The sequence below is a fragment of the Lepisma saccharinum genome, chromosome 5 (assembly GCF_977018435.1).
Source record: "Lepisma saccharinum chromosome 5, izLepSacc3.1, whole genome shotgun sequence".
NCBI classification, from domain to species: Eukaryota; Metazoa; Arthropoda; class Insecta; order Zygentoma; family Lepismatidae; genus Lepisma; species Lepisma saccharinum.
Window position 1 is genome coordinate 5,646,626 of NC_139233.1, and position 25,941 is coordinate 5,672,566.

The 25,941-nt window shown below is 38.3% G+C and overlaps 1 protein-coding gene across 7 annotated transcripts in view; it reads left to right on the top strand.

The window, feature by feature from the left end:
• Positions 1-25,941, top strand: part of MEP-1 (zinc finger protein MEP-1) — a 64,365-nt gene that overhangs the window by 21,169 nt on the left and 17,255 nt on the right. For 5 of the 7 annotated variants that reach the window (XM_083122053.1, XM_083122047.1, XM_083122050.1 and 2 more), the window contains exons 3-4: positions 15,784-18,864; positions 20,693-20,799. In XM_083122053.1, the coding sequence (XP_082978179.1) occupies positions 15,784-18,864; positions 20,693-20,799 (3,188 nt within the window). The remainder of the gene's footprint in view (positions 1-15,783; positions 18,865-20,692; positions 20,800-25,941) is intronic. The other 2 variants (XM_083122048.1, XM_083122052.1) reach the window with 1 other exon arrangement.

Below are 25,941 nucleotides of genomic sequence, written 5' to 3' on the forward strand. Positions count from 1 at the left end.
TTTAGCAAGGAAGTAATGTAATATCAGAGCTATAATTTTTTTAGAATTTAGATGACAGATTTTAGTGTTTTAGCAGAAAATATTAGAGCTATGTTACTTGTTTTCGTTTTTTAGTTATAGCTCTTTGAAAATGTTAGTTTTTACTTTTTTTTTTTTTCAAAATTTGAGACACCAATATATGGTGGGGACATCATAAGAATTTTATGTTTGTAGCATAAAGAATACTCGGTGATGGGTACATGTAAAAAAATGATTTTAATGGTCCAAGGATATTTTTATTTATTAATTGCATCATGCAAGTGGCATATGTTAATTACTAATCATTATGATTGAAAAATTGCATAAGGGTGATAGATATAAGTTTGTCTGAACAGGTTAAGACATGCAAGCGGAGTACCATTAGTGGAAAGCTGCAACTATTCCAGCTAAGGTTTTTGTTGCCATAATGTTTACACAATTTTGTACATACATACATAAATGAAACTAGCTCTGTGGCCGAGCACGTTATATAGTACTTTTGAACTCACAACAGAAGTTTCTGGGTTTGAGTCCTGCCAGGGCTTTGGTATTCTTTATGAGTTTTCCTTCATTAGTTTCATCTAATCGTCACTCATCCTTGTTGTGCGGTAACCAAAAGTGGAAGAAAAGTGATGCTAAATGACAAATACAAATGTAAGCATTTTTTAAAAACAATTTTCCATTGATCTTATGATTTTTTTGCCCCCTCCACAATTGTGTGCAAAAACCACATAATGTACAGCAGTGAGGTCATTAGCTCCTGCTGTATTGCGAAAAGGTAACAATTTCTACTGTAATCCTTAAGTCGTGTACTTCATAAACTTGGTGTGATGCACTAGTATGGGGTGTAAGGAGGTGACCTGTTGAGCCCCCACGAACCATTCATAAATAGCCTCACAAACCATGCACGGCAAGGTTAGGTTAGGAAAACATAGTTAAAATTGTGATGTTCTTGCAAAACAACGGCGTGGTTGGAAGCACTGACCGGGGGGTTACATCATCGAACGCACGCAACATTTGGTTCACGTAGTGGAAGGTCATAGAGGCAACATCTTCCGTTCATCGGAGAGACATTTATCTTCAAAAATACATGATTTACCGGTGAAATAAATTAAGCGATGGGAAAAAACACTTCCACGACCTTTCAAAAGTGTATAGAAACTCAGTTCGGTAAGTACTTTCTCCTGTAAAAATGAAGAAATAAGGTTTATGGAGATCAACATTTTACCACAGACTCAGCTTTTAATTTGGTAAGGAGGTTTAATTCCTCAGAAACATGTTTTGATTTAGTTATGGTAAGGGCTGGACCCTGTAAAATGGGGCATGTGCAAAATGGCCTATGTGCTGACGCAGCTACAATTTTGATTTTGATCAGTTAATCAAGCACAAAGCAGTATTGTGCTGCCTTGGTTTTACTTTCCTGAACTTTACATGTTCTTGCATTTTAAATATGCTGAATATTGCTATGAAATTTCTACGTTATTTTGAAGCATAAGAACAATCATATTTGATAAGTGAAATCTGTGCTTTTCATAACTGCATTTGCAGTAAAGTGCTTTCCTATTCTCCATCTGAATTACTTGTTCCAGGTGTAATTCCACAGCTTACGTGAGTGTTGAGATGCTTTACATTTAGCAAGGAAGGTGGCTCAGTCGGTAACGCGTCTGACTACGATGCTAAAGGTCCCGGGTTCGATCCCCGGCCTGTTCAAATCCGGGAACTTTTCTAACGGTGGAAGCGGCCCCGGTGCCCACCCAGCGTCGAATAACATGGGTACCTGGGGGAAACCCTGGGGGGTAAAGGCGGTCAGGGGCGTGATGCTGATCACGTCACCCCCACTCACGACCGGATCAAGAAAGTGTGGGGCGTTACCCCCACACCCCCTATACGCCTTCATGGCGTGGTGCTATGCACAGGGGAACACTTTACCTTTTACCTTTGCAGTAAATTTTTTATTTTGTATTTGTTTCTGTTTTTCAAGCAAATTCACTGGAAACTTTGATTTTACATTTCTTTAAATTTTACCATAGGGATCCTTTCTTTTTGTAGATTTTCTGGCAGTCCAAAAGGTTAAATATGTTGACCCATTGTACCCCTTGAGAAATATGTTGATTTTTTTTTTTAAATTGACAGATTTCGATGTTTCACGTAATATAAAATTGGTTTCAGCATGCAGAAAACTAAAATAATGGAGATATTTGATCCCGAAGTATGGTCCATGTAAGTAAAAACCTGCCATTTTGTAGTACTTTCACTGCCTTTTATTAGTAAGAACCGTTCAAATAGCGAAAGAACGCGTTGAAAATAACTATCAGCCACAAACCTAACAATCCTGACCTAATGATGTAAAATTGTAACTGCTGTTGTGGAATGTCGTTTTGGGTGCAATATTCACTGCGCAAAGCCTTTTGGCTGTTCTGTCTTTCATGGTAAGGTAACAGACGTACTTTACTTCACAATAACATATTTCTGCAAGCTAAAAAAACAACTGAAGATCTTCATAAACAGCATAATATTCATAAGCTGTGCAAAATATTTCACTTTCTCAAGAGGGTACAGATGGTCAAGGGTACCAAATATTTCTCAAAATATACACTTTTTGCATTGTAAATTCATAAGTTCTATGTACTGGTTCAAACTCCTTCAAACAAGGCTGATAAGTTAAGATAATCTTTTGTGTTTATTGAGAACCTCTCAATCAATTTTTTCTTGTATATCTACATGTTGCTTGTATAGTAGAATTATGTCTTGTAATTTACCGTAAACTACAAGAGAAATAACTTTTTTTAACCCTTGATGAGTTCAACTCAGCATGATTGGTTTAGAACAAGGTTCTCTTTGTAGATTTTCAGCGAAAAATGCAGGCTCAACCAAGACTTGAACCCGGGTCTGGCATAACGTGCCATTGCTCTACCACTGAACTACCGAGCTGGCCTGGCTTTGCCTGATTTTTCGCTGGTGCTGTTTTACCTGTGTGGAATCTTCTCTGCAAGTGCTACTGCAACGGGATCTGTTGCCTTTGAAACACTATAGACGTTGACGTTGCCTGGTTCCTCCCAGTGTAGAGATGTCAATCAATTAAATTAGGCACACACAGGAGATGTATTACGTAGTACCAGGAACCAGGTACTCGGTGGTAGATCAATATCATTGTATGTCAGAGACCCTGGTCGAACCTGCCATTTTTCGCTGAAAATCTACATAGTACATCTCCTGTGTGTTCCTAATTTAATGAAGGTTCTCTTTGTTTCAATTTGCACCTTGTCCTGTATTTTCTTATTAGTAGGGCTAGGATTTTTATGACTTAGCATATTTTTTTTGGTAATATAGAAACTTTTTATTTCTTCTTTAATATCATTTTCATTTGTTAGTATTACTCCTAAGTACTTGAATTTGGAAACTGGTTCAAACGAGTTGTTATCAATAATTAGATTTTGATTATTACCTAACACTTGGTTTCGGCCTGTAGGCATATATTTAGTTTTTTTCTTTATTAACTTCCAAACCTATCTCTTTAGCAGTTTTGAGAAATGTTTACCATTATTCTTAATTGTATTTATATCATCCCCTAATAAGTCTACATCATCAGCATATGCTAACAACTGAGTCACGCCATTTAATTTTAGTCGTTCTTTAGTTTCTTTTACCTTCCTAACAGCATATACCAGGGCAAAATTAAAGAGTAATGGAGATAATGCATCTCCTTGTTTTAACCCATCATGAATTGTAAATTTGTCAGACACATTAATACCCACACGAATTTTACTTTCTGTTTCACTGGTGCATACTTTTATCATACTAACAAGCTTCTTAGGTATTCCAAACTCTACTAATATATTATATAAGTTATCTTTTTTAACCGAATCATATGCTTTTTTGAAATCAATGAATAGCTGATGGACACTGATTATATTCCCACTTTTTCTCAAGTGTAGAAATTCATTGAATTAGGTGCTTTTTAAGGGCATATTTGGCCATTTCTATGTGATAAACCATATTTTGATGGATTTTCGGTCATATTCAGTATATTTTTGTTTTTTCAAGAAATATACAGTCATTTTCCAAGTGGATTCATTCTTACTCCCATGTCCACTCGAGGTTTTTTTTTTTACTGCAGCAAAATCTTTTTCATTTTTAATTGAAAATTTACAGAAAGTATTCATTGTTCATTTCAACTCATCAGAGCCCATAAAGTGAACTTAAAATAGTATGTACATGAAAATATTTCAGCATAAGTTAGATATTGATGTTTGAAACAGTCTAGTTATAAGGGCATAGTTTTTAAATTATAGTGCATACTTTGTAAAATTTTAGGACATAAGGGCATATTTTATTTTGCATATTTTGGAGATTTTTAGGTCATAAAAATCCTAGCCCTAGTTATTAGTAAGGGACATTGCCCTTTATTGCATGGAGGTGCATGTAGCTTACTGATATGCCTAAAATTGTAAAAATTACCACAAAGGCATCGGTGTTCCTTTCTGAATATACTTTCATCAGTTTCACTCAGTCATTCTCAGTCATGATAGCCAAGAGTAGCAAGAAAGCTATGTTCATTAAGAAAAATACACAATTGTTCCCATTGATCTGAAGATCCGAGAAAACATGAATAAGTCCTGGAATGTGTTTAATTATAAACATCATTTTTCTGCAAGAGATGTTCCTGTGTAAAAGATGTGTATATTAAATAAATAGATGACACCACATGACATAAACATGCACCTATGTACCCATCCCTCTCAAGTCAAGGCCAAGGACATGCACCCTCCTCCCTCCCTCCATATCTTCTACTATCCTATTACTAAAAGTAATTTTTTCTGCTGAACACCATACTTAATCTTCTCTCCTTCCAAATTCTTCATCTAATGGATGAAATATGATTTACTGTTTGTGCCAGTGCAAAATATTTCACTTTCAGAAGATTGTTGGCATTTTAGTGATTTTTTTAAAAATATGTCCTAAAACAACGAAAAATTCCGTGAAATCCAAAATTCTTGTCTTTTCTAGGTTTAAAGAAACAAAATGTGCTAAGTGCGCACCATCGGCATTTGTCGAGCGAGAAATAATGGAGCTCAGTCGTTAGAGCGTCTGACTACCATGTGAGAGACCCGGGGTCAATCCCCTGCAGGAGAACCGGGATGTTTTCCACCTATTCAAACTGCTCCGGCGCCCACCCAGCATCATCCTCAGTTACCTGGAGGAAACTTTGAGGGATACAGGTAGCCAGGAGCATGGTGCTGATCACATCACCACCACTTTCAGCCATGATCAAGAAAGTGTGGGGCCCTAACTCCACACCCCTATACACTTTCATGGCAAAGTGCAGGGAAGCACTTTACTTTTACTTCCTCAAAAATCTGTTCCAACATATTAAACTGTCACGAAAATACTTAAGACCATAGGCGTGCACACAGGGGGCAGGGGGGTGGGCAAATGACCCCCTAATCATGGAAGTTTGCAGATTTTATCCACGGGACAAGCATGGTATTTTACCATGGAGTATATTACCTCGATAATAGTGTTCCCCTATCAAAAAATACCTCTAGATTTTCATATTATCGCATTCCTGCATCTCCATTATAATAATTAATGTAAATTATTATGACTGAAATCAAATTATTATATTATATTGGCCTTCCGTGAATTGTCTGCACCATCGTCTGACCATACTATCACTCACGACGTCCGGTCTGCACACCTCACACGATTGCTGGTGGCTCTGTGTCAAATTCTGAGTGTGCGTAGGCTACATCGCAGTCGGTGGGAGACTGTATGGGAGTTGCAATCTTTAACCTAGAACTGTCCTAAAACGGCTGCATTGCAACTGTACCAGATTACAGCTACATGCCACTTCTTCCTGTCTGCATGTGTGTGTGTTGCTCTCCGACCACTAGTGCTGCGTATAGGCACCATTGGAGCTTTCTCAGGATGCCCCTCGTATATGAACTTTCAGAAGCTGTTATTAACAGTGTGTTCCTGTTTTAATGTGTGGTTAGCTAGATCAGGTATCTATACAATGCAATTCTATAATTTGCTTGCATTAAATTTCTAATACCTACATACCCTTTTGGTCAGCAATAATGGTATAACTGCATGTTGTCAGTTTCACAGTACTTCACTTGGATATACTGTACTGAAGCAGAAATCCCATTGATAATGTAAGGAAATATGACACTTTTGTACAATTCAATTGTTTCACTCATGGTTCTTGCAAGCAGAGGGTTCCAAAGTGGAAATATCAACATATAATACCGAGAATGCACAAGGAGACTGATAAATTACAAATTGTATTTCTAAATCACTCTTCACTCATATCTCATTTAGTCGTACCTTTAAAAATAATCAAGTATTTTTTTAAAGTTACTGCATATGATAAAATTCTGTAATCCTTCCCTATCTTGTGAATTGTATTAATTTTCCAAATTCACATTTTTGCTGTTTGAATTCAAATCATAGAGAATAAAGAAATTAAGTCAATTTCATAGAAGATAATATGGTACTTAACAAATCCATACCTGGATCTGTATGAGTTTATTATTTTCATTTGCAAAAACATCGATTTATTATCGCATCCAGGAAGTAAGTTCCCCTGGGGTTGTACACAAAAAGGAAACATTATTTCATTCAATGATTTATTGCCACAGATACACCACTTGTCCAGTTACTTGTCAACATAATTCCCGATGGAATTCAGGCACTTGTCACAGCGTGGAACCAACTTCTGTATACCTGCGTCATAGAAGTCTGCCTCCTGGACGCCGAACCACTGTGTGACATCCGTCTGAACCTCTTCGTCGCTGTGAAAATGTTGACCGGACAGGAACTTTTTCAGGTGCAAGAAGAGGTGGTAATCACTGGGAGCGAGATCCGGGCTGTATGATGGATGATCGAAAACCTCTCAACCGAACCTGCCAGAAGGGCTCCAGTGCACCTAGTCATATGCGGCTTCGCATTGTCGTGCAGCAAGATCAACCCGGCACTAAGCTTACCACGTTGCTTATTCTGAATGGCTCGTCACAATGTCTCCAGTGTTTCACAGTAACGGTTAGTGTTCAGTCTCACCTCGGGGCAGAAACTCTATAAGCAGAATGCCTTGTCTATCCCAGAACACCATGCACATCACTTGCCGACACAGTCTGTTTGAAGTTCGTTCTGCATGGAGATCCACTGTGATGCCAATGCATGGACTGCTGCTTGCTGGTGAATTTTGATCGGCTGTATGTTTTGTGCGTTCAAGAACTTGGATCACCGAATGAACCTTGCATGCGGCGGGAGATGGAATAAGAGCCGTCATGTTTCATCGCTGCCACGATGCTACTGGGGACTTTCGGGAGGCATCTTCTAGGACATTCACTAGCCAGGGCATGTGCCTCTCACGCATGCGCAAAACCGGTTTCAATACGCATGGCCTGCCACCTGTGGGCGAGTGGGAAACTTACTTTCTGGATGCGCCTAATAGTTTAGTTTGTAATTGTCAGGGAAAAATGTAAATTTTATGTTGGAAAACCTGGAAAAGTATGGGAATTTCATTTCTGCTTGTTTGTAGCCACCCTGGTTGTTGATTGGTTCGTTTCCAAGCAGGGTGGATAAAAATCATGGTTTTTATTTAAAAAATATTTTTTAATTTTTTTAAATTTAAATCTCTCTTCTTGATTTTTATTAGAAAATGGTTTTTTTTTATAGAAAGGCTTTTTCTAGTAAACAGCCCTGTAAAATATTTGAACTGTTTGATCAAAGCAAATAACAAATTATCTGTAAATATAAGTTTCTTTTTTCCGATACTGAATATATGAACCTACTCTGGAAATGTTTGTTGAGTGGGTTAATGAAACTATAATAATTGCAGTAACTTTTTTTCCAGTGAAAATAAAACATTCTGGATGTACTTTATAATTGTAACTTTTATTTTTTACATACTTTGTAGTTTAATTTTGGCAATTTTTTGAATGATAAGTTTGCAAAATATCAGCTACCACATTAATTTACAGTTTAATGATAATGACACTATTTATGGTTTAACACGATTAGTATATTGTATATTTTTCTACACAATTTTTTTGCTATTTTTACCTATAAAATTTACTGAATTTTAAATCAAGATAAATTTAAGTATGTGTACATATCACATTTCCTTTCATATAAGCTTCACCCCATCAATACACATATTTTGTTTCCTTTCTTTTTCTCTCTTAGAGCATAACAAACATCATTCAATTATTACGAGATTAATGTACTTTCACCAATAGTGATTCTGTTAATCCACAAAATCCTTATGTACATTATTCCATAAATTATTTCTTTAAAGTGATTTTTTTTTTTTAAAAAATATCACCTGATTTAAATTGATCCACCTTGTTCCCAAGTGACAGGCATTGCTTTAGTGTGATTTCTCTCCTTTTGCAACAATTCACTCTGGAGTTAGACTGCTTTGTCAGGAATCACAGTTTGTGACGGAATAGAAATGATTGCCTCAGTGGTACATACAACAACCACATCGTGATTTTCTTCATGTTCAGTTAGAAGAATCCAGATCACCATAAGCAATAGTTCGTCACATGTTCCTGGATTTGCGAGACTTACTGTTGTTGCCACCTACTGACGAATGGTTCATAGAGGGAGAGTGGCAGGGAATGCTCAAGCTAAGGTATGGATCAGGTTGCTGAGAGCTTTCTAAAGTGACCTCCTCATCTAACCCTGTAAGCATGGAAGAATATGATTGTAGCTAAATTTTCACATGGCAATTGCAACCATCGCAGATATATAAATGCAAAATTACTTCTATTGCAGACACACAGGAAGAAATTCATTGTATGCTTGCAGCTATCAGTAAGAACTGATTCATGTAGTAAATGCATGTGTACAATCGGCACTTGACCAGCATGTACCACGTTAATTTACAGTTTAATGATAATGACACGCAACCTACTTTTCATGACAATTTTTCCTCACAAATGAACACTTTTTGCGACTTAAAATTATCAGATGAGTTTCTCTAAACTTCACACTTTATTTCAGTTATTTTCCATTTCTTCTTGGGTACAATTTTTAAAAATCTGTACACAATCAAAAGCATTACACATCCTCATGAGCAATGCAGAGATATTAAACAATATAAACTAACTAAAATACACCAATACAAAACAAAAATGACAAAAGTTGTGCTGTGCCCAAAAGAATCGTTTGGGTTTTTCCCAATGGCACAGTGGTAATGTTGTTGCCTTGTAATGAAGGGGTCTCGGGTTCCATACTCTGTGGATGTGCATTGCACATGGTTTGGATCCTACTTTAAACTCTAGGTCCAGTCCCGATTAGCCTATCTGTGCATAAAGTGGACTTTAAACAACAATTCAAACTATTCAAAAGAATCATTTGAATTTTCACAATGGTGTGGTGTGAACACTCAACTTTTAATCAACAGGTCTTGGATCTGATCCCCATTGGACAGACATTGCACAGTTGTTCGGATCTCACTTTAAACTATCCTCCCTATTAGCCTTTATGAACATAATGTGGACACATAACAAACTTTGACTTTTGTCCAAAGAATCCTGTGATTCTTACAAACTTATCAATCAACTTATTTGGCCCGTAAATTTATTATCTATGTGTGAACACTGGTATATGTCAACACATATCTCTCGAACATAACAAGTGCAAGGAGCTTTTAGATACAAATTTGTCTAGAACACCTTTGTTTGTATTTCAATGAAAGCATGTTACATTCTTTCCATGTAGACACCATGACTGCAATACACTTTCGCTGCTGTTCTGTGCAGAGTAGTTTTGAAGGAGGTTTGTGGTGGTCATTGCACAGGAGTTCTTGGTCCCTGAACTGTGCTCTAAGCCTGGTAAAGATTTCGAATGGAACAATATTTTTATTTCCCAGAATTTGACTTTTGCTGTGTACAACAGTACACCCATGGACGTCCAGAAGGTCTCCTTCCTTGGAAAATTAGTCAACCAAAAATTATATATTTCACGCATATAATTTAATTCCAGCCACAATAATATATGTTAATTATTGCACGAACATGAATATTGGAGCAATGTTTTTTGGGGAGACAACACTATTATGGGGAAAATGTGCCTTGTTTGCCCTCCCCCCAGAAAAAATACCTTGCCCCTCCCAGGAAAAAATCCTTGTGGACGTCCATGTACACCATACCTACTGCTTTGCTTTCCATCATTCTTCCTACACTCGCTCTTTTGTATCCTGTTCCTGGAGAACTAGTGCAATGGACTGGGATCAAACTAGTACCGATGATGAGGTGGAACATTTGCATTGCTGCGTTCTGCTGAGTTCATCTGACTTGATGTTTTGGTGATGGTCGCATTTCATCAGGAAAATTGTCAGTGTGGTGGTAGAGTTTGATGTGCAGAATGTATTAAAATGACTGATAAAATGTTACTGTTGTTAAACCCTTTCTTGAAACTTAATAGAGGGTGAAAGGAGTTTGTTAATGAGAATTGTGATAAAATTTTACCATTTATGCATATTTTTAATAACAAAACATTAATTTCAAGCCATAGCTTCTTACCTCTCAATTCTGATGGTTCTTGATTGATATGTCTCGGAGTATGTTATGTTTGTAAATCAAACCAATAAACTTTATCGCTAACTATTGTCAACCAAACAATGCAAGAAGTCAAGTATAAAGTGTCCACAGCACTACATTCCTGTTGAAATTTGTCCATGGCAAAAGAGAGATTCAATACCACTCAATGAACTTGTGTGTACATGTGAGGGTAGCTCAGTGCGAGTGACTGCCCACACTGATTTACATGCATGTCTAAAAGTTCAGCTCAGACTGGATCCATTGTGACCATGCCTTTATCATGACACAGTTTTATTTTTACATGCAATCCCCTACTTATATTTATTGCAAAACTAATCATCACAGAATATAAGTGCAGTCTTAAATGTTTTTTTTTTTTGGGGGGGGGAATAAGAATTGAAAAGAAAAAGTTTGAGAACCACTGTTCTACAGTGAGCATACTGATACAGATTGTCTGTATATCCACAGACATAGAAATAATAACCACTGGGTCATTCCATGTCAAATCAACCAGTTTTAAAATAATTGGTTGCATGGTCCTTTTAGAAAATTTTCATTTTAGTACATAGGTTTGTACATGTTTCTAGATATCAAAACCAATGTTAAAATAAAATCCTGTCCTTAGTTCTCGTGGGACGGCCATTTTTCCAACATGGCGCAAGCCTTTTTTTGCTCATGTTGCAGTTTACAGAAACCTTAATACCCTGTAAACCAGCCCCAGGGCACCGTGGCGCACAGTTTGGGAACCACTGATCTAAGGATTGGATTTTTTTTCCTGTGTAAACCTACCTGCAGGGTGCCTGCAAATAACATTTTAGTTATTAGAAATGTACCCCTTTTTTCAGCATGGCTTCAAACATGGCCGTTTATGGAATTTGGACAGTTTTCATGATTAAATATCTCGGATGAGTCCTAATGAAAAAATCTGAAATTTGGCATAAATCTAACTTGCAGTAAAAATCTCAACTTTTAGACTCAACTCGTTTGGTCAATATGAGACAGCAAATATGACCTAATTTGTGACATTGCAGAGTATGGTTAAGCTATATGCTTACCTAGAATAATGAAACTTTTTTCTTTTTTTAAGTTGGGTTAAAAACATCAGGATATATAGTAACATGGGATTTTAATACTTGACTTACCAGAAATTGAAAGTACAAAATTACAAGGTATGATAGTATATCCATCTACTCTTATGTTGCCTTGTCTCATGAAAGATTTTAACTTTTTCATGAACCTAACACGTAACAAATATATATGTATTGTGTCAAGTTCTGGGCCTCCCTGATGGTGCAGTGGTAGCGTCATTGCCGTGTAATCAAGGGGTCTTGGGTTTGATACCCGGTGGAGACACACTGTGGTTCGGATCCCACTATGAACTGTAGGTCCAGTCCCGATTAGCTTTACTGTGCATAAAGTGGACTTAAAACACCAACTCAATATATCAATCATGTCAAGCTTCCAAGTCAGAATGTGCATTCTTTTGGTGAATTTAATCAAATCTGCACTTATGCTTCTAGTTGGATTAAGGTGTTGATGCTAAATACAATGAAAGTCAAACTGATTGCACAAAACCTAATTACAAACCCATTCTTCAGATATCTGAAGTACGGAATTAAATATTACACGTTCTTTCATTAAAGGCATTCAAAATACATTTCACAGTCATGTTTATATATCTAAAAATTAGGATCACCAAAGCAGGTACTGGCTTGCAATCATAAATTTTGTGCACTAATTTGTATCCTCCTTAAATCAATCACCTTACTTCTGCCCAGATTTCAATTTATCTTGTGTAACAGTATACTTCAGACTGTGACACTGTGAATGATAACTGTAGTGTTAAAACTCCAGTTTTGCTTAACTTTTTTTTTTTGTATCTTTATGTAGCCTAAGTTAAGTTGCACAATATAATCATAGTTCTTTATCATATTCTGAAGACAGAAGAATACAAGATGAAAATGAGGCAGTGCATTGACAAAGATGATTTTGAAAATGTGTAAAGTTTATCTGCGAAATGGTATGATAAGGAAAGTACATGAAAGTATAGATATGAGCTGGATAATTAATTATGGAGAAGGAAAATGAAGACAGCAGAGAAAGCAAACCAAACAGAGATTTGTGTGAATGCTCTAGAAGTAATTTTAAGCATATGCATTTTTCAGATTTTGGGATTTCTTGACCTTGATGGCTTATTTCTTGAAAGACAGCTATTGTTGTGTTGTATTCCTCACCTCTTTGTGCAGTGATCTAACTGCTGCTGTTCAAACCTTCAGGTCACCTATCATAGTGGTACAGCTTAAAGCAATGGAAATATTATTGCCAATTTGACTTGGTCATGTTATACTGTTGAGACTATAACCAACTGGTACCATGTAGACAGCACCCGTAGGGCAATTAAACCAACCTCTGGCAGATTTGCTTTGAGTTCATAATCTTGTTTTGCCAGGTTGTCAACCAGTTTGGAAAAGTCGGGAAATTTTGTTTTTCTGGAAAACTTATGTAAATGTTTAGTAAAGTTACTGTTTTTGTGGAAAAAAATCCACATTTTTGTAGTAGTGCACTTAAGGTAGGTTTTTGAACAAAGAAATGAAAGACTAGCAAGAAATTCAAATTTATTGTGGGCAAACTGTACTCCAGTTTGATGTACTGGATATTACTGGTAGAGTTACATGAGAATTGTAGGTATATTGAATACTCTAGGGAAAAGGATCATGTTTTGAACTATTATCATGTAGAAATCTCTTACAGCAAGTGGCTGTTGGAATTCATCACATTCGTTTTGCAATATTTGGGTTGCTGGTTATTTTGTACGCTGGTGTCCAAAACTTAAGCACGGAACATGCATACCGATTATATTCATACATAGGAGTTTGAAGCAAAGATATTTTGGTACAAAGAAGAACTATATTACAGAACACACTATTCTACATAATCACGAATCATCTGGTATGAAACTGAATGCAGCACACAGTGTATTTTGAAACTGCTTCATCAGCATCCAACAGAAGCCTATGGGCATATGTCCAGAACAACATACACAATCGCTCTCTGTGATGAACCACAGGTGAATCAGCATGGGGTATGCCCTCCTGTGACTGATATACACAGTTCACATCGGCGCTGCATACTCAGAACAAGATTATTAAGGAGTTCCTGCAGCAAAGCATTCCACTCCTCGTGGAGGGCCCTTTGGAGTTCTGCCAGCATTACTGGTGAGGTCTCCTCTCCGCAACATGTCTGCCTAAAGCATCCCACACATGTTGTATTGAGTTGAGGTCTGAGAAGTAGGTAGGCCACTCCATTAGATGGATATTCTCAAGGAGGTCGGCCACAGCTGCTCTACTGCTCTGCCATGGGGATGAGCATTATCATGCATAAAATGAAATTCGGACCTACAGCTCCATGAAACAGGCTAACAATGGAGGATGACATCATTAAACACCTTTCACCTGTCAACAATCCTCATTCCAGTAGCTGCAACTCACTACATCCATTTACCACAATGCCAGCCCAGACCATGATTCCCGATACAATTTTTGTTCCTTTCCACAATATTTTCTTGCTTGTACTGTGTCCCAGGTTCACGCTTGATGTACTGACGTCCAGAATCAGACGTGAGACTGAACCAGCTTTCATCTGTGATTAGAACTACCCATTCTTCAGCAGCCCAAGTACAGTGCTCTCGACACCATCGCAAACAAGACTGTTTGTGGGCTAGTTTCAAAGGTACACATTTAACAAGTTTACTTGTGCTGTGTGGTTTTTATGCACACAGCTGCAAAATGGAAAGTATATGTGTAAAAGTTTGGATATTTGTAAATGCTCTGGCCTAGGTTGCTTTTTGTCCAGTAGCCGGGGAAGCCACCGGTTGCGTTCCCTCAACGGCTTCCCTGTTTGAGAGGTAACAATAGGGCCTTGCCCTGGTGGTTGGGGGTGGGTCGTTTGTTGGAGGTATAAATACCAGGTTCCGACTTGTCACGAGCTCTCTCATATCTCAGAATCCCAGGCTCTCAGATACGTAGGAAGTTGCTCGCTCTCTGATAAGACCCGATGGATTGAGGCAGTTTTTATGGATTGGTAGACACACTCAGAGAGTGAGCGCCATATGTTTAGGGACCTCTGCGTGGTAAACAGCAGGGGTGGGTTAGTGCTATGCTAAATAGTGCACTCGTAGCGCAAATAAGATGTACTGCACTGATGACAGGACGGCATATGGACTCTTGTGTGATAAACGGCGAGAGGGGTGTAAGCCGTACGCTAAATAGCGCGCTCGTAGAGTGAAGTCCTGAGAAGTGCATTTTTCTCTGTGATGGGGCAAGAGGCAACTTGGAGCATTTGCAATTGGATCTGTAATGAAAAGATGTATATACAGCGAAGGGTAGATGTGTAAATAAACTGTACATAGATAAATGCGTGAGACGTTATTCTTGTCAACACTTGCATACAGCCCTACCTCATGCAACCATCTTGCTACAGTTTGACGCGATACGCGTGTTCCTGTAATGGCGAACAGGTTATTCGACAACTGACCAGCATGACTTTGAAGGTTACATTTTGCACATAACATCACAAATGGTCTTCACCTGTTGTCTTTCATGGGCAATCTCCCCCAGTACGTCTCGAGGCATTTCCAGTTGTCCTGTACCTTCTCCACAATCGTGACACAATGCTGTGATCAATTCCTAATTCATTAGCGACACTTATCATAGTTTGCCCTTCTTCCAATTTTCCGAATATCCGACCACGATCAAAATCAATTAGATGATGTCTTTGAGCCATGTGCACGATAAGCGCAAGTACACAACACAATTAGTCCACAAGATGTCACTAAACCAACGAAACCACTGCTTGTACTTTCACACTAACAAGAAAATGAATCTTTGCTAATCGCTAATGTAGCAGGACTTACAAATGAAGTGAATATTCTGAGATGTTGGATTCTAAGTGTGGTGTTCATCTAAAATATAGTGACCTTTTTACACACGCGTCTAAATACATGATTTGTCCTCATGACTTAGTCTGGAAAATTTCTTTTCTTTCTCTAGAAAAGTCTGCGAATTTTGTTGTTTTGAAATTGTGTGCACCCTGTTTTCTTTACAGATAAAATTCCATAATAAGTATGCAAATTAAATTAATGTTTTTAGTTTGTGATTGTGTATAGTATAGTGGGAGTATTTTGTAACATTCTTTTTGTTTTTCTTTCTAGATGAAGTAAAAGTGAATGGTGAAGTAAATGGATCGTGTGATGAAAAGTCCAGCATTCACAAGAAGTTAACCTCATCAGAATTGCCAAGGGTTTCACCCAAGAAAGTAAGCAGTGAATTATCTCGTGCAGAGAAAGATGAAGCTGCCAAAGACAACAGTGGGAAAAGCTCTTCTCCGGAGACTGAGGAGGATTCCTTGCAAGATGAAAACCAGGACATGAAAAACAGCTGTGTAGTGCCTAACAGTGAAGCTGATGATGACAGTGAATGTTCAAGTGAAGTGCCTGTGAACAAAAAGAAACAGGGTGTTAGTAGTGTGACGAATCATAGTTTTGATAGTGACAGTAACAGTAGTAGTAAGTCAGATTTATCCAGTGAAAAAACTGCTAAAGAAAATAAACATGATGAAGATAGTGAAAATAGCAAACATAGTGATAGTGGGATGCCATCAGAAAATTGTAAACGTAAAACTTTGAAAGTAAAGTCCAGTAAGAAATGTGTGGATGACAGTTTGGAGGCAGAGGATGGGACAGAATCTGAGACAAAGAATAGTACTAAGGATGATGAAAAGGCAGTATCTGTTGATGAGGATTCTAACCTTGACAGTGTTGTTTCTGAAGATAAGCTACTTAACAGTTCCGATTGTGACAAAAGTGATAGTTCAAGTGAGAAAGAGGGTAGTGTGGAGTGTACCGGAGAAAAGAAGGAAGATTTAGAAGATGATAAACCATGTTCTAGCTCAAGTGACAAGAAGAAAGAGGACAAAAATACATCAAAGGACTCTGATGATTTGGAAATTGAGGAAGTTGTGCCTACGGATCCGTTGGCTGAAGTCGACCCGCTTGCAGAAACCCCGAAAAAGACTTCGGAAGGGGACAAGAAAACGGAGCAGACTGGGAAAGATGAAAAAGGCTTGACGGACCATACTTATTCCGAAGCTAAAAGCACCGAGAAGCTGAAAGTTGAAAGAAAAAAGTCGGACAGTAGGAAGAATTCACCATATTTGGTGACACCAAGAAGAAGCAGTAGGAATATCAATAAGCAAAAGAGTTACAAAGATATCGACAAGGATTCTAGCGAAGATGAGGATATTGTTGCAAACAAGGACAAGAAACCAGACACGAAAAACAAACCTGCTGCTGATGATGACTCTGACATAGAAGAAGTTGTGCCTACAGATCCACTCGGTGGTGCAGATCCCTTTGCCAATCTGCCGACCAAGAATGCATATAATGAAAAATTGCCTAAAACATTGCCGGTTAAGAAAACCATAGTGGTCAGTGATGCCAAGTCGTTAGTGGAAATGGCAGCTAGTAAGAAGAACGGAAGAAAGGAGCCAACGTTAGTGATAATTGATACCAATTCAATCCTTTCCGGACGGGGACCGGTCCCTGTGTCAGATCCATCATCCAAATCATCAACCTTGTCTACAAAGAGTTTGACAACCACACTGAAACCAAGTTTGACAACCACACTGAAACCAGGACCAAAATCTTCCTTAGCCGCATCTTTAACGAAAATCAAAAGCCAAGTTACGATTTCGGCTGCTGTCCCAATTTCCACCTCCATTTCTGCCACCATTTCTCCTGTTTCGTCAACCGTGCGACCTTCGCATCAGGCTACCGTTGCATCGTATTCCACTCTCCCGGTAGCCGTTCCGGCACAGGGCATGTATTCCACACTCCCTCCAAATGCAACGGTGACTGCCGTGTCGGCACCAATACAGTCAACCCCACCTGCACCACCAGTCACCAAACCGGCACCATCACCGAATTATGGTGGCGTTTACAGTCCCACTCTGACTGATGATATGTATGTCGTTGAAGCACCGTCATTTATAGTTCCATATGTGTACGAAAAACCAGCAGAAACTTCGCTTAAAGCATGCATTGAAAAACTGGAGAAGCAAATAAAAGAGCTGGAGGAAGAAGAAAGGAAGAAGAAAGAAGAGGAAGAGAAGAAATTGAAAGAAGAACAAAATAAAAAAGATAGTGAAAAGGCTGAAGACGAAGCAAGTAAAGATGAGGAGGATAAAAAGGATGATGAAGCTAAAAAGGATACAGATAAAGATACGAAAGAAGACAAGGAGAAGTCTACAAAAGATGACAAGGAGAAATCTACAAAAGATGACAAGGATAAATCTACAAAAGATGAGAAAGAGAGTGAAGATAAGCAGGATGAAGAGAAGGAAAATAAAGCAGGAGATGCGAAGGCAAACACAGATACTGAGAAAGAGAAGGGCACAGATGATGCTGCCAAGTCGGGTAAAGTTGATGAGAAGTCCGGAAAGAAACACATCTATTTCGACAGTCCCTTGGGTAAATTCTTCATTGACATAGGCTTAAATCTCGTTCAGGAACATGTCCAGACCGATCTCTTACGAAGCCAGAAGCGTAAATTGGACAAAGAAGGTGGAAGAGGATCAACAAGTACACAATTTGCTATTAACTCTTTGTTGAAAAATCTAGAATTCAGCAAGGAAACAAATGAATCTTTCCACTTTGAAGCTAAAAAATGTGAATATTGTAGCTTTAAGACGGAGTCGTCATTAGTCATGGCGCACCATCTAGAAACCCCGCACATGAGAAATTATATTTACAAATGCAATTTCTGTAGTCTCGAAGTTAGAAGCCCACATGATATCTTGTTTCACATGGAGGCTGAGCACAATGTCAGAGGACGACTAGAACGAGCTCCGGCGTTCCACCAGTGTCCAAGCTGTCCCTTCGAGGATAACCAGAAGGGAAAACTCTCCCGCCACGTGGTCTCGTGTCAGAAGAAGTTCAGGGCAGAGAGAAACCAGGAACCGCCACCAGATTGGGAGCCTCCGGCAAAGATCCCGAGAACCAACAGAGGTCGTCCGCCAACCACGATAAACACTGCTTCCTTTGTGGGCCAGATGAGGCCTGGAGGGCCACATCCATTGCTGCCCAAGTTGGTGCCGGCACCGTCGGTTGCATCACAGTTATCTGCTACTGGACCCACGGCAATCCGTGGACGGATACGAGGTGGTTTGCAAGGGAGATACATGCCGGAAATGAAACCAGTTCCACGCTCCATCGCACCCACACAGATTCGCCAGGGTTAGTATTTTTGTTTACTTCATATCATTTTTTGCCTAGGGTAGAGTGAGATGCATAAATATTTCTAGGCTAGTTGTCTGTCAATCCAAGGTTCAGCATTTGAAATAAAATGTCATTGAAATAGATCACGTCAGTACAGCGAGATTTCCTAAAACATTAGAATATCAGGGAAAGACAAAATAGTGATGGTCAACCTGCCTTATAAAAGTTATACATTGAACTGCACAGGTGGTTCCTTTAGGGCATATTTTCTGATTAAAGTTTAAAGCAAGATATTTTGTACATTAAAATTATTGATACACTGCTTATTTTGAAGCATATACTAGATAAAATGAAAGCTAGATAGATACACCATCGAGATACTGTGGTCAGCCACTTGAAGATCAAATTCATCATTTTCTCATATCTACCTTTTTGCTTTAATCTCTTCTACTTAGCACACCAAAACATTTCTAGTGCAAAAAATGCATTAAGAAACATTGATAATGAACAAATACAGCAAATTATTTTGCATCACAATTTATTTCTTTGTGATAATTTCTTCATTCCAAAAATAAAACAAGTGAATATTAAGAAACATACAAGATATTCATAATGTGTCAGTGGGTAAATTTTGGTCACAAAATATACACAAACATGGAGGGTGTGTTTTTGTATTTGTTTCTATTTACTAAAATGAAATGTTGTAGGTGTAAGTGGCACATGCATTGGGAAACAGTTATAGGTAGATGTAACCAGACAACTTAGATTCATAAGTGAACTTTTAGTTTTTTGTAGGATCACATGTATTTTAAATCTTATTTTCTGTTGGTTCAAGTGCCCACGCACACACTCAAGTGTAATGTGAGTAAAAATAAATAATTGCTCCTTCAACGCTTAATGTGTTCAGATGCTCTGTTATGTACTTATAAAAATTGAAAACTTTGTCAAGCTACAAAGAGATTCACGTGTGCAGTAGCATGCTCACGAATAGACAGTGTTTCTTTGGAAAATCCTTTAGTATGTGGACTTCCGTGACTCACAATTTATTACCTTGATGCAACACACATTGTTATTTTTTTCCAAATTGCAAAAGCATGTGTTGGAAACTTGCAAGAACTACATTTCTAGCCACTACAAGTTCAGTACATGACCCAGGTTTCGAGTTTGTATTCTGATATCATTACACCATGCATTTTATGCATGAACCAAGTTCTGTCCATACCAAGGTAGTTTCTTGAATACTCTCTTCTCTTTGTGCAGGACATGTTTTTACAATCCACTACAATAATGTTAGTAAGTTACTACGTCGGTGCACTTGGTATTATAATTATGCTTCTACAGGATTACTATTTATATATTTTGAGTAAGTTAGAATTGTTAGGTTCGACTGCCTTAGCTGTTCCACAATCTCCTTTCTCCTCAGCATGTTTTCCATGCAGAGAGAATGCTTCAGAAAGCAGTGACTTACAAGCACAGTCACTAGCACAAGCTACTTTCCACTTTTCAGAGCAAAATTTCTCTCCAAATAATAATTTCTATGACAAAAATATGCAGATTGGCTTCCCTAAACTTCAGATCTACTTCCACATGCTAAACACATTTACCATCCTCCTATACGACTTTTAAACATCACCACACAACTGCTGCTATTATTAATAATACCAGACCATGAAATATAATGCTGGCTAGCCAATATTTCCTGAACATGCTACTGTATAGATTTTCACATAATCTGGTAAGCAGTGATGAATTATATCATACTTAGAAATTGCGTAATTATAATTGTAGTATAATGTTGTTAATTGTATTAAGAATAGTGTTTGTGGATACCTAATATTTTTCATAGGTTTTGCTCCAGTATCAGGTATGATCTACCGCCCAACTGTTGGTTCTACAAATCAGCAAGTTTTACTTCCAACCTCATATCAGATTACAGGCAATCAGATTTATCAGGTAAGAATGATTTTTATCGTAGTCTGTACTTTTGAAATATTATTTGAAGATTAAGTCTGTACTTTTTAAATGTTGTTTGAAGATTAAGTCTGTACTTTTTAAATGTTGTTTGAAGATCAAGTCTGTACTTTTTAAATGTTGTTTGAAGATGTTCAGTCAATGGTATTTGTCTGATATGTTTTGTGCATTTTGAAGAACCGCACAGATATTCAAAATGCTGGAAAATTAGATGTGTAGGGAAATTTAGGGTGTATTACATTCACTGTGTTCTAGATATTTGTAATAGAAAAGTATCTGATATTCAAGTATTTTCCTTTTGAAATTTACTTGGAGAGGAGTTGACTGCCTCCCCACAATTTCCACAACTTAGATCTGCTTGTAAGTATAATATTTTCTGTGTGTGCTGTCTCATACAGGTGAAGTAGTTCCCACAATTGCAGGGAGATGGCATTAGTGTTCACTTACTGAAAGGTGTCCAAAAACTTAACACTAGAGCATTGGCAAGGGGTGCCAATGACAGGTTTGGTTCCTAGTTCATCCACAATTTTCAGCTACTTTTCAACGAGTTACAACTAAGCTTACGATTGATAGGCATTAAAGACTTCCCCAAAATAGGCAGCTCAGAAGACACAAAATTACAAAAGAGGAACTAAAATTGGACATGTTCAATTGTAAGAGAAGGAAATCTTAGTTGGAATGGATTGGCTGTCCAGATCCATTTTCCTCCACTGTACTGCACTCTGATTAGCTGTTACCAACAGATACACATGTGATGCACCATGTAGTAGCACAGTCACAAAATTGATGCACATAGGCAAGAGAAAGAATCCAATCAGAATATTTACTTACTGAACCGATTTCATATATACTATTTCCTTTTTAGGCACTTAAAGGGCAGCTATCTTTGATAGTCAAAAACAGGCACTATAGAATTCATATATTTCTTTCAAAATGGCCTGCAACTGATCTCACATTTCAAAGTGTTAGTTTTATAGCTAGGGAACAAAAAAATGCATTTTTGGACAAATCCACAGCCTAGTTATAGCTTGAGGAGGTATTGATGTCAGTGGCGTGGCGTGGGATTTTTAAAAGTGTTACCGGTTATCAGTATAACATTTAAGGGAGACTAGGGTTCCTCCCCACCTCATCCCCCCCCCCCCCAATGTCTTCCAAGTAGTTCATATAATATTAATTTGGTATGTCTGCAATTCAATACTAGATTTTGGTAAAGTTATTAATTGGGGAAAAAAATGTTGACAGAAGGACTGAAGTGAAATCACAAACATTGGTTGTTGACACAATAATACGTAATTTGATACTTACAGAAACATCGAAGGCTACTTATAAAGCAGATCAATCCGACGACTCTTCTTTGAAAATAGTTATATGATGCTGGGGTCCCGGGTTCGAATCCTGGCTTGGGCATGGACGTTTGTGATGTCTATTCATCAATTTCATCATATCATCACTCATCCCCATCTTCGCAAATTAGCCAAAAGTGGCACAAGCGAAGAAAAATCAATCAAATCAAAAAGTTCTATGATGCTGTCATAAAGTGAAGTTTTTCATTTGAATTTGAATTTTTGTGTGCATCATGGTCATGGTCCATGTTATCCACATCTGAATTCCACTCGTTTTTTTTTTCACCCGAAAATAGATTACATGGCCAACAAAAGACTTTCGACAACTGCGCACATCCACATAACCACGGATAGTCGTTATACCACGAAACATTGAAATGTCGGTCATATCCAGCAGACGACTTGGTTTTTAAATCGTTCAAAAAAATAGGCTTTGGCCTCCCTTTCGCCACAATTTTGCTTTTTTCTGCAAAAGAACGAACCGAAAGATTGCTTCAAAATATCTTCTGTCGCACAATTACACACACTGTTCAGATAGGATGAACCTGCCACCTCGGAACTGGGAGCAAGTTCCATTAATTAATTGACAATGCTTGAAAACAACATAAAGACGAAAGACACCACTCACAAAACTTGCACTGCACAGTCCCTCCCACAAACCATTGTTTACTTTTGTAACACGTGAAGCACCCTCCTTGCCCCCTCCCCTCTCAGCATCTGCGCTTCCCCAATATTTCCTTCGGAACCTGCAAGAAATCCAGTTCTACTACTGTTGCCATCTTAGTTCTTTTGAAACCAGATTTGCCCAAATCTCAAAACTTTTCTTTTCAAATAAGAGGTATGTAGAGTAAATGTAGTCTTCGTCTGTTTCCTAACTACTCCCACTCCCATGTTTCGCTAAATCCACTGAAATCTCATTTCTGACACCACTACTATTTCGTATATTTTACGTCCTTTGTTACCTTTAAGGCTTTCGCTTTATAGAATAATCGTGACGATGAGGATGCATGGTGAATTATTGAAATAAAATTATTATTTCTTTGTGTATGTAATTATTAATTTTTATAATGATGTAATTAAAATAACAACAACGAACATTGAAATAACCATTTCTTGCTGAGGATTCGAACCTGTGACACCTGACATTTCAGAGTGTGCTAAGGCTTGTAAGTAATGTTTTCACCCAAAAACAGTTCTACCACCTCAAAAACATTGCTTCAATCTGAAATTATTGCATTCCTGCGACAACGTATGTCAATCTCAATCAGTATTATCAACAATTATCACAAATTCCTGTAACCGAAATAATATTATATGTGTGAAATATAGAATTTTAGGTTGACATTTTTAGGAGGACAGTGGACCCCTTGATCATACCCATCCCTCTCCTCTCCTTCTCGCCCGTGATGTCGAAGAAGGACAAAGAGGACTTTCGTAATCGTTGATATTTAGAGTAAATACAAAATATCACTTGGTAGTTTGCTTTTCCCACAGTGTGATTTGATTTTTTTTAAATTTTGATTTGGCGATTTAAGTCCACTTCATGCACAGTAATGCTAATCAGGACAGTTTCAAGTTGGAGCCGAACCACTTGTGCCTCCACCGGGTATCGAACCTGGGATCCCTTGATTACAAGGTGGCGACGCTACCACTGCTACATCGTTCCCCAGTGTGACTAGACATCTTCAGAGTAAGATAGACCCGATTAGGCGACTTAGCTCTTTTCTGTCAATTGAATATGGCAACACTGGTCTGTATCAGGTAAGTATCACCGGCAACTGCGCGGACTAAACAGGCATGCCAAAAACCCACCTCCTCCCGCGCGGTCAGTCTTTGCCGCAACGCGAAGTCTTCCTTGCGTGGGCTCAGGGCCCTTTCCTCATGTTGCCTGAGGAGGGTACCGGATCAGTCCTCCTCTTCGCTTTTGCCGGTGTCAGAAAAAAATATCAGTCTGCATTATTTACTTTACGACAATATTACCAGTTTATGTACATAATAATATTTTAAGATGGGTTCTTCAATTCTTTATATTTTGGTGTTATCTGCGGTAACAGCGGCTACATGCACGCCATGTCTCTGATTGATGTACTTTTCGAAAGTTTAAGAACACAGTCTTGAACGCTGCTCTCTCGCAAGGCAAAAGAACAAATGTGATTATGGAGCTTTGAGGTTTCTTGTAGTGATTTCAGATTTCATGGAAATGTTTCTATAATGTAAAATATCGAAGGAGGTTTATAGTAGTCACCTTTGTGGCCGACATGTGCTTTGAAAGTTGAATAATGTTACCCTTTGTAAAGTTATCATTGTATTTGTGTACCCTTGCTCTTTTCTGTTCTTCTTAAAGGTTCGCATAACCACTTTTTGTAGATTCAAAATAATCTAAGTTATTTTTAGTGGTTTTTATCGTAGCATCGCAAGCAATAACAGGCTCAGGATTATCCTCCAATTCTCACATTATTGGTGTGAGCTGCTTGAATCTTTCGCACAGAGTGAGAGTTTAGTTACTATTGAGTCTGAAATTCTATGACTAGCCATGTGAGGTTGTGTTGTAAGGTATATTTTGGAGTAGCTTGAAAAATTTCTGGGAAACCAGAACAAAACTTGGCAGATAAAAAACCATTAAAAATGACTGTGTTATATTATTTTGTACCATTGCTGTTTCATAAATCTTAATAATGTGTGTTAATTTGCAATGTATGCATTCAATTGCCGAACAAATCTGACAATAATGAGGAAGTTGAATATTAAAAATAGGTTAACAAACGATCACCTAAAGCAATCTTCATCTATTTTTACATATGCAAAATGTTCTTGAAATACTCTATGTAATCAAAAGTATCCGGACACACCGCGAAACGTGTGTTTATCATAGAGGGCAACACAGTACTGCCATCTACCATGTGAAACACATAGTCAGCAAACTCAGTAGTCTGTAGACAGTAGTATGGGATGGTCTGAGGAACTCACAGACTTTCAATGTGGTCAGTTGGTTGGGTGTCACTTGTGTAGGAAGTCTGTGTGTGAGATTTCCACCATCCTAAGTATCCCTCTGTCCAATGTTATAGTGAAGGGATGTGTACAACACAAAAGCGTGCAGGCCAACCTCCCATGTTGACCTCCAGAGACCATCGAGTGTTGAAGAGGGTTGTACAGCATTATCATCAATCATCCATCGCCACGATCACACAGGAATTCCGAACTGCATCATGATCTACTCTAAGCACCATTACTGTTTGGCGCAAGGTGCTGCAACTTGGTTTCCATGGCCGAGCAGCTGCCCATAAGTCAAACATCACACAGACAAATGCCAAACGCCACCTCTTGTGGTGCAAGGAGCGTCGAAACTGGACCAAAGAACAGTGGAAAACCGTTGTGTGGAGTGATGAATCCCAGTACACAATGTGGCGATCCGATGGTAGGGTGTGGATGTGGCGAATGCCTGGTGAACGACATCTACCAGCCTGTATAATGCCGACAGTGAAATTCAGAGGTGGTGGGGTTACAATGTGGTCATGTTTCTCTTGGAGGGGGCTTGGCCCCCTTGTTGCTTTACATGGCAATGTCACGGCACAAGCTTACGTTGACATTTTAACAGCTTTCATGCTGCCTACCATCGATGACCATTGGGTTCGCCAAACTTGTACTTTATTTTGAGGTGGGTGTCCGGATACTTCTGATCACATAGAGTATATGGTTGTTTTTGTGTGGATGAATTTCACAAATCTTACAATGTAATTTCTCTCAAAGGATTATTAGTGAAAATACCAGTTAAAACAGTGAA